Source organism: Mytilus trossulus, chromosome 3, assembly GCF_036588685.1.
Source record: "Mytilus trossulus isolate FHL-02 chromosome 3, PNRI_Mtr1.1.1.hap1, whole genome shotgun sequence".
In the NCBI taxonomy this organism is placed as follows: domain Eukaryota; kingdom Metazoa; phylum Mollusca; class Bivalvia; order Mytilida; family Mytilidae; genus Mytilus; species Mytilus trossulus.
Window position 1 is genome coordinate 50,670,982 of NC_086375.1, and position 17,115 is coordinate 50,688,096.

Genomic DNA, 17,115 nt, shown 5'->3' on the forward strand with positions numbered 1-17,115 from the left:
TTTCTTTAACACCGAAAATGGATAAAAAGGGGGAGTCCATAGACAGCTACTGTGGACAAGAAGTCTATTTGGATCAACTGTTACACTTTAAGGGGTCATAATTATAAAAACCGGAGTACACTTATTTTTTATTTACTATTTACGACATAGAACAATCAAACGACATAAAGTGTGTGTGTGGGGGCGGGGGGTTCGGTGAAAGAAAAACAGAAGAAACATCACGGATATTCAAACAACTAAACACGCAATGGCAATACAAATCCATTCCACCTAACAAGTTGCTCATATACACATTCTGAGATAAGTTACATCCAGGAAACACACGCTCGAGCCCAAGAGGACGGGCGACGACAGTTGTTTTAAGCATAACCGTCATCATCTGTGAATCTTCTATATTGGTCAATTAAAATTTGATGGTGTTAAGATATAGGAAGAAGTGATAACTTCAAAGTTATCCCTTGGTACCCTTGCTATAAATGTTCCTTGCAAACAGCAGCCCTTTATCATGGAAAAGGTGATAAGAAACGCAAGCTCTGAAATATCGTATCACATGAATAATTTTTACCGCATATATGCTGACGAGATTTGAATGTTGATACATAGAAAAGGAAAGTTCAGAAAATGTGGTTTCTTGTTGAAAAAAAACATCTTCCAAATATGCTATCAATTGAAAAAAAATCAAACATTTACCCTTTTTTATATTTGTCTTGTGTTAATTTTAATGTATGATTTATCCCTCCTGACTGAAACAAAATTTTGTATTGTGTTGGTCATTTCTTTTTTTTAATAAACATTTTTGGACGAAGGACTTTTTATTTTTATTTGTCCTTAATCTTAGGATGGGAAATACTCGTGCACATATTTATATACTTTTGAAAGACGAAAAAAGTTTTATATGTTAGGTACAGTACTCTAGATTCCCAGTAACTCTGAAGCCTGGCTTTGGTTGTTGATAATTTCATGTTTATGTGCTCTGTACACATAAACAAATAAATAAACGAGGAATGAGCTCTACTTAGCTGATATCATATACAGGCTGCATCCTTAATATATAGAACTAGTGAAGTTACTCAATTAAAATAAAATATGTGTGCATCTTATACACAGAAAGAGATTACATTTCATTTTTTAAATTTGACAACATATTTATAATGTGTAATAATCCAAACTTATATTACGTTAACACGTAGTATCTCGAAAAATAAAATAAAACACAACACACATTTATCATAATTGGTGTAACATGGTGATATTTTCAGTGAAATTGAATAATATTACTAAATAAAATTATCAAAATACATTTCTATTAGGCTAATACATTAAAGTTCACATTATACGAATATATATCGCGCCACTGGCACATGAAACAGAGTGTAGATGTAGTACTGTGACTTCAAATTTTTTTTTCTGATCTTTGACCAAATTCGGGAGAAAGTAAAAATCCACTTCAGTTTACATTTAAAAGAAACAGAAAATTTTGGCTATACATAAAGGCAACAGTAGTATACCGCTGTTCAAAACTCATAAATCCATGGACAAAAAACAAAAATCGGGATAACAAACTAAAACCGAGGGAAACGCATTAAATATAAGAGGAAAACAACGACACAACACCGAAACGCAACACAATATATCACAAAATGTGAATGGCAAAGCAAGCTGAATCATAATTTCGACAAACCCTGCGTTTCTTCAAATAATTTTTTTAAGCGAGACATGTTGAACAAATATCCAGCCAATGTCAAACACAATGTAACTCAATTATAACTAATTTGCAATTTATTTTTAGATCAGTCTTACATTAGCAACATGAGATTGTTTGAGGCGAGTAAAACATTTGCAAACAAAACATGGACACAAAATAGTTTGTACGAAAAATCTAAAATAGAATTATCAACATGGCAGGTGATTAAATGCATAAATGAAGATACTAGTACTGCAATCTTTTTGTGTAAAAAGAGAGAAAGAGACACCTAGCGTACATATCCACTAAACTACCAAAATAGACCATTTAACAGGTACATAGCATATAACACTTAAGTTTTCTATTGATGATTGGTGTATGCAATGATGTGTTCAATACTTCCTTAACTAATTTATAAAATCCTAGTTTAGTTTCCCTGTCCAGGAACATATTTACAGACGTTTAATTTATATTAGTTGAATATGACGACTGTGGGATTAATTTTTGTTTTTTCATTTGTGGCCTTGATTTTTCAGCATATAAATGGTATGTAAATAAACCACATTACGCTTTTAAATTGTGATTTTTATAAACTGAGTTATTTTTCAAATATCAATCTAAATATCTTGTTTAATCTTAAATGGTGCAATTTAAACTTTATTTGTGATGGTGGCCAAAATTGGATTATATGATTTTAGACAATTCTATATGTATATATATTTGTAAACCATTAAACAATTTATCAACATCATGAGAATTGTAACAGTTTGAGATTTGGTATGTGTTGAAGGCATCAGGGTCACATGTTCAAGTGTAATTTTATTTGTTAATGAATAGTTGTTTCATTTGCTGTCATACATCATCTTCTTTTGTTTATATCAATGATCATGAAGTAAATATTACAAGTCATCGGAGTTTCTCTTTTTCAATTGTGATGTCAGTTTTGTGGAATGTGGCGTTCACACAATGTCGACTATGACTCCCGTTTGAAATCAGACAGCGATAAGACAGGAAAAGTGAAAAAGTCGGATTTCAATCCTCAATAATTTCGATATTCTATCATTATCTGAACGTAGTTGCATACATTCGTAACAGATTCCTACAGATCGGTAATGGTCCTGAGAGGTCGGCCAAGCACCCCGAAAGTTAGGTGCGGCCCGTAACATTCGAGAAGACTTGTTTGTCTAGTCGGACTACAATCCTGTCGTTATCGCTCTGCTCAGCTCTTAATACACCGTATCATTATCTAATGCATTCTGGGTAATATTTTCAAAAACGTTTACCAAAACGTTGTGATATGTTTTAAATGTTGCAAACAATTGCCTATTACGACTTTGTGACGTCAAATACGCCTTTTAAATAACTTTAACCACGACATAATGTTTGAACCGACGTTGATAAAGTTGATCCGATCTTATAAAGTCATCTTCAGGTTTGCTGGTGAAAGAAGAAAACACTTCCAAAACACACAAATATAGCCCCATAACTTATAAGTCGATTATCAGGTTATCTGCATATTGATATTGTACATATCAGCTGCTCGACACATTATGAAAACTTTTTTATCTCGATCGATGTACTCACTCGACAAAAAGCTTCATATTGCGACTCGCAGCTGATATTTAACAATATCAATACGCAGACAACCTGATTGCTACCAGATCATGTCTAAAGCGAACCGTCTTTGCCGAAACCGTTGCAGAAAAGTCCCGTTATTTATACGAAAACTGGCAATAATACCTATATGTAAAAAAAATGTGGTATGATTGCCAATGACATAACTCTCCACAACAGATCGAAGTGAAACAGAAATTAACAACTATAGGTCACCGTACGACCTTCAATAATGAGCAAAGTCCATACCAGCTATAAAAGACACTGCAATGACAACATAAAACAATTTTTAAACGAGAAATCTAACGGCCTTATTAATGTTAAAAAAGAATGAACGAAAAACAATTATGTATTTTGGATTTTTTGTCTATCTGATGAGTTAAGCCTTTTTCAACTGATTTTTATAGTTCGTTCTTATGTTGTACTGTTATACCACTGTCCCAGGTTAGGGTCAGGGTTGGGATCCCGCTAACATGTTTAACCCCGCCACTTTATTAATGCATGTGCCTGTCCCAAGTCAGGAGCCTGTAATTCAGTGGTTTTCGTTTGTTTATGTGTTACATATTTGTTTTTCGTTCATTTCTTTTTTACATAAATAAGGCCGTTAGTTTTCTCGTTTGAATTGTTTTACATTGTCTTATCGGGGCCTTTTATAGCTGACTATATGCTGTATGGGCTTTGATCATTGTTGAAGGCCGTTCGGTGACCTATAATTGTTAATGTTTGGGTCATTTTGGTCTTTTGTGGATAGTTGTCTAATTGGCAATCATACCAAATCTTCTTTATATGTAACATATAAACAAACGACAACCACTGAATATCATGCTCCTGATTTGGGACAGGCATATACATAGAAAATGTGGCGGGGTTAAACATGTTAGCGGGACCCAAACCCTCCCCTAATCAGGGACAGTGGTATAACAATACAACATAAGAACGAACTATAAACATCAGTTGAAAAAGCTTAACTCATCAGTCTCAACAATGACAGAACCCAATGCGACAGAGTCCAAACTAAGCCGTTTGCAATGCGATAGAGCAGACTGTGATAGGATTGAGTTCCGATTAACCCCGACCATGTGGACAATTTACTAATCACGAATATCTTCCATCATTGTCGGTTAATTGTCTGGTCACTGTCTGATCTCTGTCGGATCACATTGGGTCTAACGAGACTCTGTTGGAATAGAAATGTCATTTTTTTTATTATGTGAGGGATACAAATTGGATTAATATCGGATTGATCGGGACAAATTCTGCTAGACGATTCCTCCTTAAAAATATCTGATTGTTGTCGAGATTAAACGTTTTTACAAATATTTGCTAAAGTTTTAATGTCAAGCCACGATTTACAGGCTCTTGGTCAGACTTTGGACAAATTCTTATCTGACATGATCTTGTCAAGGACGGCAGTAAATATTGTGAATGTGTGACTCCGGCTGAAAACTGTCATCTTTTTCACATCAACAGCTGCAAAAGACATGTCCAGGTTTGCTGTTACCAACGTTTTCTTATATTCTTGACTTCGGATTAGGTTCGTGAAGAGGAATTCTAAAAATCTTTCATAATTACAAAGAAATTCTATAAAAACTACAAATGGATTTGTTTTGTTTCTTAAACACGAATTCAATCGTAACAATGAAATACAAAATACATTTATGTTACAATTTTAAAACGTTATTTCAATTTCTATATTTTATGATCTAAAAATTCAAATTATATTTTATGGAGGTTCTGAATTGTCATCCGTAATTAAATCCAGATCCTGGTGCAAAGAGTACATTTATAATAGTTATGCTATTTGAGTATACTTCGATTGCATCTTTAAACGAACAAGGATGACTTTGTTATTATAGAAGGTTTATCATGCATGAGCAGGCGATGAAATTAATAACTTCTCTAGTGTAAAGTAATGTTGAGATAACGAATCTGAGGGATAATTTATCTCAGGTATTTTTGTCATTCGTCGTCACAGACCACAGGCACTTGTCTCAGAAAAAAATTCCTATATATACCTTAATATATTAACATTAAGGTATATAAGGGGGGTCTGAGAGACAAGTACCTGTGTCACAGACTCAATTTCTACAGATTGTTATGATTTGTCATTAAATAAGTATCTCGATTTCTCAGGTTCGAGATGTCGTCATATTTTATCCGTGAACACGATTTACCAAAAAAATAAATTCCTTTGATTTGCAAAATGAATCTGAATGGTACATTTCGTGATACCGATTTGTTAAGGTTCATATTCTTCTGGCAAGTAAAGCGATTATGTTTTATGTTGTTGAATTATTATACCAAACATTTAAACAGTGTGATAAGACAATAAATTAGACACTGCCCAATTTAAGTTTTGAAGATGTTTTTGATGGTGAATATTTTTAAAGTGGAGCTGTTTTATGTTATTATCGCCGACATCTTGTTTAGAATGTTAACATAAAGTAGTTCTGCCAAAGTCGGCTATTCAAGAACAAATAAATTCAAGAGCCACTACCGGAAGCACTCTACTATACCAATCATATAGACGAAGTTCCTGATATGCAAATAAAACAAGAATAGATTGTTACATTCTTATGTTATAACAATGAATATATAAGGGGTTAAATTAAACTTTTCGTTTTTTTTCCCTGTACATTCAACGTAACGTCATTTTGATGAACACATCATCAAAGCAAAATATTATTTGAAAATAAAACATAATTTTGCAATCAATCGTGATTGTTTCGGCAAATAAAAGTAATAGAATCCGTTGAAACATAAAAGATATGCATTTTCTATTTGTATGGCTAGCCGGACGAATAGTTCAATGTCTATTTGTCCGGCCAATACAATGCGAATGTCACTATTTGTGTTAGCGTGAAATATAATCTTCAGCGCCACCAGAGTGTCGCAAATTATATATATGGACATTTAATAAGTTATGTTCTGCAATCTTAAAGTGTTAGGCGCCAATCTTGTAACTGGCAATTGGAATTATGTTTTTCTTCAAATATAGTCCAACATGGACAACGTATATTCTTTTTTATAATCCTATATTTTTAATGTATGCATTTCTTTATCTATAGCTTCACATCGTAAAAAGAGGGAATAAATTACTTTTAAAACTAATTTAAGACGTGTTATAAAAAAAAGAAAAAAAAGACGTGTTAGACGCATTTTAAGTTAACGTACGGATTATGCCTGAAGCTCTCAAACAGAAACATAAACCTATTTATATTGAGAGAGTTTTCTATACCTTACTCCCGCTTTTCCACAAGTAAACAACCCTGTAATTCTTTTTTATCAAAATAATGCATGCAGGTGAAATTTTATTTTTTTGTTTGATTGAAGGAGTTGGGTGACAAGGGGTGTTTTTTCCGAAATCCCACCTTTATTGATCCTTATATTTCATATGCTCATTTTTTATAATCCTCAGTTTATCTCACTTTTTTTTTTACCACAACCCCATATCCTACTTGCAAAAATCCGTGTATTTCCCCTTTATTGGGTTCGCGGGTTATTTGCAAGATGTATTTTCGTAATATAATCAAAATCTATTAAGTAAGAAAAGCCTAGGTTTTGATTATCTTTTCCACCCTTAAATAAAGCTATAGCGAGTCAATTATTTTGTGAAATTATAGTTCTCCGATGAATCCTTTTCCTTGTGATTTCAATTATTTGTGAGTCTCTAAAGATGCATATGAAAATTTATGTACAACTGTAAAGATGTATATAAACTGTACATCTGTTAAACTGTATATAAACTCTACATGTACATCTGTAAAACTGTATATAAACTGTACATTTTTAAAGCTGTATATAAACTGCAACTCTGTAAAAATGTAAATTAACTGCTCATTTTAAATTTGTGTATAAGCTAAACATATATATTCTACCACTGCATCGTGCGTGATACGATATATGTCCACAGTTTATATACAGTTTTAAATATGTACAGTTTATATACAGTTTAACAGATATACAGTTTTATTTACAGTTCTACAGATGTACTATTCGTCTAGCCGGACAAATAGCCACTCCGTAAAAGTTAATACAAATATTTGACAGCATTGGGTTGTATGTTTTATAATAATTCACTTGTAGGTGAAATATGCGGCGGAGATTATGCTGCTGAGTACGTGTGTGATATAGGAACATGTTGTAAAGTAGATGGTAGATGGGATTGTATCACTGACGAGCAGGACTCATTTATGTGTGAAGAGTAAGTCAAGTACATTATATGCACCTTGGGCATTTTTTTAAACTTGTAATTTCAAAATGTGTATGTTGTCAATAGAATGAAAAACAATTTAAATACAGAATTGACATGAAGATGATTTATATTTCACAGCTTTGATCATTTTGGTAGCATTCAGAAATACTCCTGTAAAACGTTTTCTATGAGATATTTATGGGTACATGTACCTGAGTTACTCAGAAAACTCTTTCTTAATTATTAACATCTATTTTGTCAGCAATCTTAGACGGGCTTCAAAGTTATTGTGAAACTGCCTATTCTAGAGATGGCGTGAATCAGCTGTTGATACTTAAAAATTCCAAAGATTTTTTAGAGTACATACAATCTTACTCTCTTTCATCTTGTAATGTATTAAAACGTTTGACTTTTCTACATTTTACAGAAGTATTCCACATTCCAAAATAAAAGACAAATTGAAAGAGTTGGTATGGCTTTGTTACATAAAAAAAAGAATAGCCAACGTAGATACAAGTATCTTGTCTTTGGGAGGGATGCATCATACTTTGTTAAGGATCACTCTGATTCAAACAAAAGATTCTCTGAAACTTACATTATCAAGATGCTTGATTCCTTGATAGACGACATATTTTTTACGTTCGGAGGACGTGTTTTTCAACAGACTTCCGATATTCCAATGGGAACAAATTGTGCCCCTCTTTTTGTCAACTTGTTCCTTTATTATTATTAGGCTGAATTCATACATGAACTTCTCAGGAATAAAGATAAGCAGTTAGCAATATCCTTTAATACTACTTTCCGCTATAAAGATGATGTTCTTTCGCTTAATAATTTGGTGACTATGTTGAATGCATCTATTCCATTGAACTAGAGATAAAGGATACTACAGATACAGTTAAGTCGGACTCATACATTTTGACTTACATCTAGAAAATGAAAATGAGGGTCGGTTGAAAACAAAACTTTACGAAAAAAAAGATGATTACAGCTTTCCAATTGTGAACTTACCATTTCTAAGTGGCAACATTGAAGCAGGACCTGCATACGGGGTATATATCTCCCAATTGATACGATATTCCCGTGCTTGCATTTCCTATCATAATTTTCCTGATAGAGGATTGCTGCTCACAAGGAAGCTATTAAACCAAAAGTACCAAATGGTGCAGTTGAAATCATCACTTCGTAAATTTTACGGACGCCATCACGAGTTGGTTGACCGTTATGGAATAACCGTTTCACAGATGATATCGGACATGTTCCTTAGGTCGTAACGACAATCCCTTCCATTTCATGAATGTAACCTATCGAATAAGACTATTTACTGGATTTGTTATCATATAAGCAACACGACGGATTTCACATGTGGAGCAGGATTGCTTACCCTTCCGGAGCACCTGAGATCACCCCTAGTTTTTGGTGGGGTTCGTGTTGTTTATTCTTTAGTTTTCTATGTTGTGTCATTTGTACTATTGTTTTTCATGTTTGTCTTTTTCATTTTTAGCCATGGCGTTGTCCGTTTGTTTTAGATTTACGAGTTTGACTGTCCCTCTCGTATTTTTAGTCCTTCTTTTTTTACAGTTTCAGATGATTCAAATCAATGTTTTTGATTGTGTTCAAATTTATATTTTACTGCATTTAAGAGTTTAATAGAATGAAAGGTACAAGGTACAACTAATTTAAAACTGATTTGTTTTCTATGTTATGATGGGTCTTGTTATCATTATATTGAAAGCAGTCAAACATGGATATTTATATATTAAGTACGATTTTTGAACAGTATTCCTGTGATTTTATTTTTGGTATCAAACACATTCGTTGGGGGTTCAAAACCGATTGCGTGTTGTTTTTTTTTTGTTTTTTTTTTTTTTTGTTTTTTTTACTATTTTAATATTTCCGGTTATAATGTTTTTCAGAACCACACTTTTAATATTCTCATTATATTAAAAAAAATCATTTTATTACAGAAGGCTTGTCACTTATAATTTAAAAAAGTTTTTTTTGTCTTTTTCTTTTTTTTTTATTCAAGCACTTAATTGTTTATTTTCTTTAGTCTTCTATGTTGTGTCATGTGTACTATTGTTTTGTCTGTTTGTCCTTTCCATTTTTAGCCATGGCGTTGTCAGTTTATTTATGATTTTGATTGTCCCTCTGGTATCTTTCGTCTCTCTTCTAATTGAAATATTCTTACAAGCATATGGTATAAACGTTTTTTTATGTATTACTTGTTCATATAAATATACAAAACACTGCTACATGTAGTATATCATTTATATTTTCAGAACTAGTGAGACTTCTGGTTGGTAGGTACATTTTTATGTTTATTAAAGATGAATAATCTGTGTCAAACAAATGAAATAAAATATGTTTTAGACTTAGTTTATAACATGGAGCGTACACATCAAACACAATGCATATAGCTTTCATCATTCTGTTATGGGTATACCTCTTTTTACGTTAAGCATACAGTAATAAAGTATATAGTTTAACAAAAAATATCGAACTCTTAGAAAATTGAAAACGGAAAGTCAGTAATCAAAGGGCAAAATAAAAAGGTCAAACAAATCAAATAAATGGATAACAACTGTCGAATTCAAGACTTTGAACAGGCAATTTCTTATGTAGAAAATAATGGATTAAACCTGGTTATACGGATTTTTCTGAATACGCATCAATTTCATATGCGTGTATTTACTTCACAAATTTTGAAATATATTTTAGGAAACACTGGCACACCATAATCACTGTAGTTGGTGGTATATCTATCTTTGTGTCAATTATCGGGTGCTGTGTACGAATGAGCCGCCATAATAGAGCAGTATCGAGACGCGATGACGAAGAACGTTTTGTCCACCAGGAAGTGCGCTCATAAAAACACTGCGGATGGTTCAAAAACTGACAGACACTGGGGACAAGCAATAGTAGCCAAAAATGTTAACATCTTCCCCTAAAAAAAGTTTGTTCTATCACAATTTTTATTATGTGATTTGAGATATAAATAATCAACGATTGAACAATATTGTATAGATATGTGAGATATTTTACTAATATATTCTTTAAGGCAACCACTACTTAAACTAACTCGTTAATTTAATTCACTAAAATATAAGAACGTAATTGTATTTTGAGAATATGTGTCAAGGAACATGTAGCAGCAAACTTGTCTAATTTTAGATTTATTGTTGTATACGCATTCGTACCAAAATAGTTTTTAATGAAAACATACACTTCACATGTACTTCGAAGGGATTTTTTATTAGAACAGTAAAGACTTAAATCAAGTTATATGACGTCTACATGTATGTACATTTAAATTAAAATTCGATAGAAAATATAATTAAATTAGATTGAAAGTTAGGATATGGAACTCCGAGGAAAATTCAAAAAATGAAATGCCAAATCAAATGCTCAAACACAACACACGAATAGATAACAACTGTTATATTCCTGACTTTGTACAGGCATTTTCTTAAGTAGAAATAATGAATTAAACCTGGTTTTATAGCTAACTAAACCTCTCACAATTGATACTAAAACATTAACTGATTTGCACGCCTTCATATGTACAGTTGTTTGAAAAAACAGGCATTTTCTTAAATATAAATAATGGATTAAACCTGGTTTTATAGCTAGCTAGACCTCTCACAATTGATACTAAACATTAACTCATTTGCACGCCTTCATTTGTACAGTTGTTTGAAAAACAAGGACATGCTTACGTTTCCTCGTGTATATCTCACAGAAATGTTCATTATAGGATTAAGCACATTTTTTCTAGAGGTTATTGATGTGTAAACCGGGGCGGTTAACTCAAGTTTGTGAGTTAGAGACCCGGTTTACACATCAATAACCTCTAGAAAAAATGTGTTTAATCCTTATAATTCTTCAGCCAAACATACGCGATTATTAATTTACATTATTACTCTGATGGCTACTATATGTACCATCAGAAGCACAATGGCATGTCGTAACTAAAGGAGTACGCCGCCATCTTGACATTTTTAAAAACTTAAATGTTCGATAAATGCAACAGAACCTAAAATGAACTAGCACCTACCTCAAAAACTTTATTTTAATTACATACTATCCGAATTTGAAGCGTACAAGTAACAAAATAATGTTCCGTCTGAAAGTTTTTAATCGTATGACGTCGTGTTTTGGCATTTAATTCATTTCTTTTCTTTTTTTATATATGCATTAAAATAGAAACAACTGTTATGCAATTGTTTTATAATCTCAACTTGCTGAAAATCCCAGTATCCCTGCAAGAATGTGTATCGCGCATGAATAAATTACAAAAGTAGTTCCGGAAACATTGTTTATCGAAGTGTAAATCAAGAGAAAAATTCTACTTGACCAATCCAATTCAAGTATTTATAGATATGCAAATGATATAAGAATTATTTGGTTTTTTTTTGTTTTTTTGTTTTTTTCTCTCTACAAAGATCTTTATTGCACTTTTCTTTTCTGAAACAAACAAAAAACATCGATCTACAGCAATTGACCAAGTACCCTTGTGAATTATTCACTGAATAACCAGTGAATTTATCTAATAGTGAATTTATACTTATAAGTAGTAAGTTAGTTTTACAAAATAGAATAAATTGTTTGCAAAGTATATTCATTTGTAAAGGATTGGTGTATCATTTTTTAAATGGTGAGAAATTAGTATTTTGTTATTTTCTTTTTTTTCTGTTCATGAACCATTATTTACAGCATAAAATAGAATTCTTACAAATATGTCTTTTCTTTCGTTTCTTATTTTTTTAATGTGTTTTCTTTTGTGACTGGAGATCATGTTTACAGTTTGTTTTAACATTGACATTGAAATAAAAAAAAAGTGTATCTCATAACTGAAATCAAGAAAGGACTCTATTTTTTACATAAATCGTTTTACATTTCGTAATATAGTGAAGTGGCACTGATTATATCTTACTTTTAAAAACATGTGTATTATGTAAAATAAATGTGCTTCAGTAACAGGATATATTTGTACTAATAAATATTAAATCTTGTGTTAAATTTATATCAGTGTTATATTTGAATACAGACATGAATTACATGTTCATCTCTATCGTATCTGTTATTCATAACACATTTTAATTCATAAATATCATATTACAGTTGCCAATATTAGTTAACAGGTCTTTGTATAACGTATTGACTAAGTGAAAGTCCTTAATTTACATAATAAAAAGTAAAATCACAAAAAAAATGAATTTAGAGGAAAATCAATTATATTTTATATTACACTAGTAACGCATTATAAAAATGTACGTTGGTATTCTTTATGTGTATTTTACATCGTATCAAACTAGATTGTCAATGTTGAAGATCAATATAAATGTAAGGCTCTGAACCATAATAGAACTCCAAACTGCTATGGTCATTCTGAAGTGTGATGATTGGACACTGAAGTGCGTTTTTGATCACGCTGAATAACGTTGCCAATAATCTGTATGATTTTTTAACGTAATTGCAGTATACTTAAACTGCACATCAATAAGTAGCTCCCTATCGTAGGCAGATGTATAAATGAATGTTACAATACTAATCAGCTCTTCATTAATTCATCCATAAAACTTTGGTTTATCCTTTGTTAAAAAAAATAAAATTATTTGATATTTCCGTCTGTAGGTACTTTCTCGTGATATCGGATGCTTTATTTTCTGTCAAGTGCTTTCTTTGTTTCCATTAAACAAATGTCAAAAATTAAGTATTTCCGACAATTGGTGTGAAACTGTGGAAAAACATATCATTGGGAAAAAGTAACAATTACTTCCTCACCAATTTGAATTTATTGTTATCAATTATTTCATGTTGTTTGACTAGATACGATGTAGAGCTTCACACATTGTATAGTTACCTGGCTATTGTCGACAATATGTTTCCCTTTTCCGGGTATGTGTTTTGCTCGGTTGCTGTGTCGTTGGTATATACCTTATATCATTCAAATAGATAGAGACAATAGTAGTATACCGCTGTCCAAAATTCATAAATCGATAGAGAAAAAAAAATCCGGGTTAAAAACTAAAACTGAGGGTAACGTATCAAATATAATGGAACTACGATACAACACAGAAACGTAACACATAGAGAAACGAACTAAAATGTAACAAAGGCCATTTTCTTGACTTGGTACAGGGCATTTTATGAAAAAAATGGTGGGTTGAACCTGGTTTTGTGGCATGCCAAACCTCTCGCTTTAATGGCATTGTAAATTATTACATTAAAATTACAACATAACACAACATGGTTACAACAAATAAACAGATAAATGGGAGAAAATATAGGACAGAGAAACACGAATAATAGCCATTCAAAGGTAACAGATTAAAAAGTATTTTTATATACCAGACGCGCGCTACGTCCACACAAAACTATGCTCAGATGTAAAAAGTTTGAAAACCATAACTACCAATTTGAAGATCGCCGAGGACCACAATTCCAAAAAGTTGTGAGGCCAGGGTTAGCAGCCTGGGAAAAGACATCATTACTATTAAGAATAATACATAGTTTTGCTCACAGTAAATTTTATAAAATGACTGTATAATTATAGATATACATGATTAAACTGAAGTGATGACTAATTATAGAATAAAAAACGGATAAATTACAAAATCACAGCCCTGTTAGCCATAGTCAATGCAACGCCCAATAGTGTCATTTGTTAGCTAATGATTCAAGAAATCAAGTCTCAAACTAACACTATGAGTAGGAATATGTGCAATACAGTTCGAATAGGTATCTAAACAGACGATTAAAACGAGAGGCAACTATGAAACAAATATGTTGTATATTTTTTGTGTTCCCTTGTGCATATAGGAATGTTGTTCAGTACATTTAGGATAATTCAAGATTTATGAGCAGGTGTGTCGAAAAATTATACAATCTTCATAATAAAAATACAAATTTTTTGCAATAGATTTTGCTGCACATCAAACAGTAAGTTACATTAAGACTCCATGTCCGTTTTCTTCATCTTAGCTATAAAAAAATGAAGTTAAAGTCATTCATTTGTATATATAATTATCTGTTCTTTCAAACCAAACAGTTTATAACTTAAAGTTATTGTGCTCATAACAAGTCATTACTCTGCTACATTCCGTAAGTGCCTTTTCATGTCAGGAGCCTGTAAAAAGTAAATTAACAAATACTCCATACAAATTCAAAACGGAAAGTTCCTTATCAAATGACAAAATCAAAAGCTCAAACACACCAAACGAATGGAAAAAAAAATCATATTCCTGTTTAGAATATTCATTTCTTTATGTAGAAAATTATGGATTAAATCTGGTTTTAGAGCTCGCTTAACAAAAATCTTCCATTATATTAAAATTAATAGGTTAAAAAAACACAGAAATAACAGGTAAAATTGTAAAATAAAGTCATCATAGATAAAAGGATTGACATTTTTTTTTTTACGCCAGAAGCTAATTTTTTCTACCAAAAAAAGTCATCAGTAACGCTAAAATCTAAAAAAGAAGACAAAAAGGCAAGATAAAGCAACATAGGGTCGGGTAGGGTACAACAGTCAACATTTTATTATAATCCTAATCACTTTAAAAACAAATAAATATGTCAACAACCGCTAGTTTTCTCAATTAAATTGCTTTGCATTTGTCATTTTTGGCATGTTATAGATGACTGTGCGGTATGCGCTCATTTATCATGGCAATTTATTTCTGATAAAGTATTATCAAAAAGCGGGATTTTCAAACAATTAAAAATGATTTGTTATTTTACCAGTTTTGAGCTTTAGTAGATCATGACATTTTTACTGAGTGTTGATTTGCACGGCGGATGATACATGTATAACAGGAGAAGCTCATCCTGTCGGTGTTTCCGGTGTCACTCATATAGGTTCTTGTAATTTCATCAGATTGTTATTGTTGCCTTGATTTGTTTTTACTATTGATAAACTGATGTCGCCTGAATTTGAACAACATTTGAAATTTGGCATCACAATAATACGTTTGTCTCAATGTTACAAAGTTTTCATAATTTGAAATTAATTATTTATAACCAAATTATGTTCAAACCGTTCAAGTCTTCTGAGAACATTCAAGTCTTTTAAAGAATTTATACAGTTTGCATTTTTATAAACTTAAGTACAATTTATTATGTTTAATTGATTTGAAATCATCATTTAAGTGCCTAACAGTAATATCAATACGTGAACGAACATTGATAATAAAGGTGAATTAATCAATCATTTGTATAGAGAGCAGTTTAAGGAAAAGTATAATTTTTTATTGAATTACAGTTATCGCTACATAGCACGCATAGACGGTTGTCAAAACGGAATTTTACGCTTGCTGTTATGATAGTCTCGAATGGACATCTGCACATTCGTAGCAATTATATCGTTGGTTATATGATTCTTCGAAACACTTACTTTGAAATCGTCTATACATGTACTTTGTAGAATAATGTACATTGTCATGCCTTCCGTCATAATAAAGATCTCTCAATCATTACATATGGTTTATAGAGAATAATACATGGCAAAATCCGTATCATATGTCGTATCATCCCGAGACAATAATATCAGCCCGAGGGCCTTTAGGCCCAAGGGATGATATTGGTCGAGGATGATACGGCATGTGATACGGATTTTGCCATGTATTATACGCTTTATCATATATTTCAACAGAAGAGAATGTTATATGAACTGTTTTCTGATCCATAGCACCGGCTTACCTTCAGTTCTGCTGTTTGTCTGGTTTCAAAGCCTTAAAATAACTGCTCAGTTATTTATACGAAGCACCTGGGTTCTCTTACAATCTGTTGTTTTGAAAATATTTTGTTTATTTTTGCATTTATTTGAGTGTTTTGTATATTTTATAGTTGCATTTAGTGCGCCAAAAAAAATTTGTTGTAAAAACTTGATGTTCGTAACGTCACATACAATATGAAAACTTGATGTTCGTGACGTTACATACCAAACAATGACGTCATTCAAAAAATTGACCTATTTTAAGGAAAATTTTTCTTAAGCAAAAAAAAAAACAACAACAGACGATGTAAAAAAAAAAAAAAAAAAAAAAAAAAGGGTATGCGATACGGGTTTTACCATGCGATACGGGATATGCGATACGGGTTTAGCTATGCGATACGGGGTATGCGATACAGGGTATGTGATACAGATTGGAAAAACGAACCTTTATTAGATATACAAAATAGCTGTATTTTGTACTAAATATATGATAAAGATTGTTATATCGAGTATACTTTTCATATTCGCTCTACTACGTATTGTCAAACCATATTTAAGTTTACACATTGATCATATTAATATCAAATACAAAACTTAACTGTAGACTTTTCACTGACGTAAATAGTATAATAACAAAAATACCGGTAAAATCAAAATTCAAAACGGAAATTTCCTGTCTAAAAAGTCTAAATATGCAATGCAGTATATGAAACATAATGATGTTGCCCTGAATTTCAAATAGTTGTTAGTTTATACAAAAATTTGATACTAAAACATCTATAAAAACTGCATTCTCATATTTTCTCATAAAAAAAACTACTAGATAAACCTCAATGCGACCACATGAATGTATCAATTTCATATCATTGCCTAACTGTTGTGTTTACTAATCATGATGTCTCC

General features: G+C 31.7%; 1 protein-coding gene across 1 annotated transcript; it reads left to right on the plus strand.

The window, feature by feature from the left end:
• The first annotated feature begins 2,100 nt into the window (after window positions 1–2,100).
• LOC134711753 (uncharacterized) lies at window positions 2,101–11,651 on the plus strand. The gene is made up of 4 exons (XM_063572610.1): window positions 2,101–2,230; window positions 7,385–7,502; window positions 9,776–9,796; window positions 10,215–11,651. Exons 1-4 carry the CDS (start codon window positions 2,167–2,169, stop codon window positions 10,363–10,365), a joined length of 354 nt encoding a protein of 117 aa, XP_063428680.1. The 5' UTR covers window positions 2,101–2,166; the 3' UTR covers window positions 10,366–11,651.
• The last annotated feature ends 5,464 nt before the right edge of the window (window positions 11,652–17,115 follow it).

Excerpts from the sequence above, each read along its gene's own strand:
- LOC134711753 (XM_063572610.1), top strand. The coding sequence starts at position 2,167 with ATGACGACTGTGGGATTAATTTTTGTTTTTTCATTTGTGGCCTTGATT. Across the intron at positions 2,231-7,384 it reads GATTTTTCAGCATATAAATG|GTGAAATATGCGGCGGAGAT; the intron begins GTATGTAAATAA and ends ATTCACTTGTAG. Across the intron at positions 9,797-10,214 it reads ACTAGTGAGACTTCTGGTTG|GAAACACTGGCACACCATAA; the intron begins GTAGGTACATTT and ends AATATATTTTAG.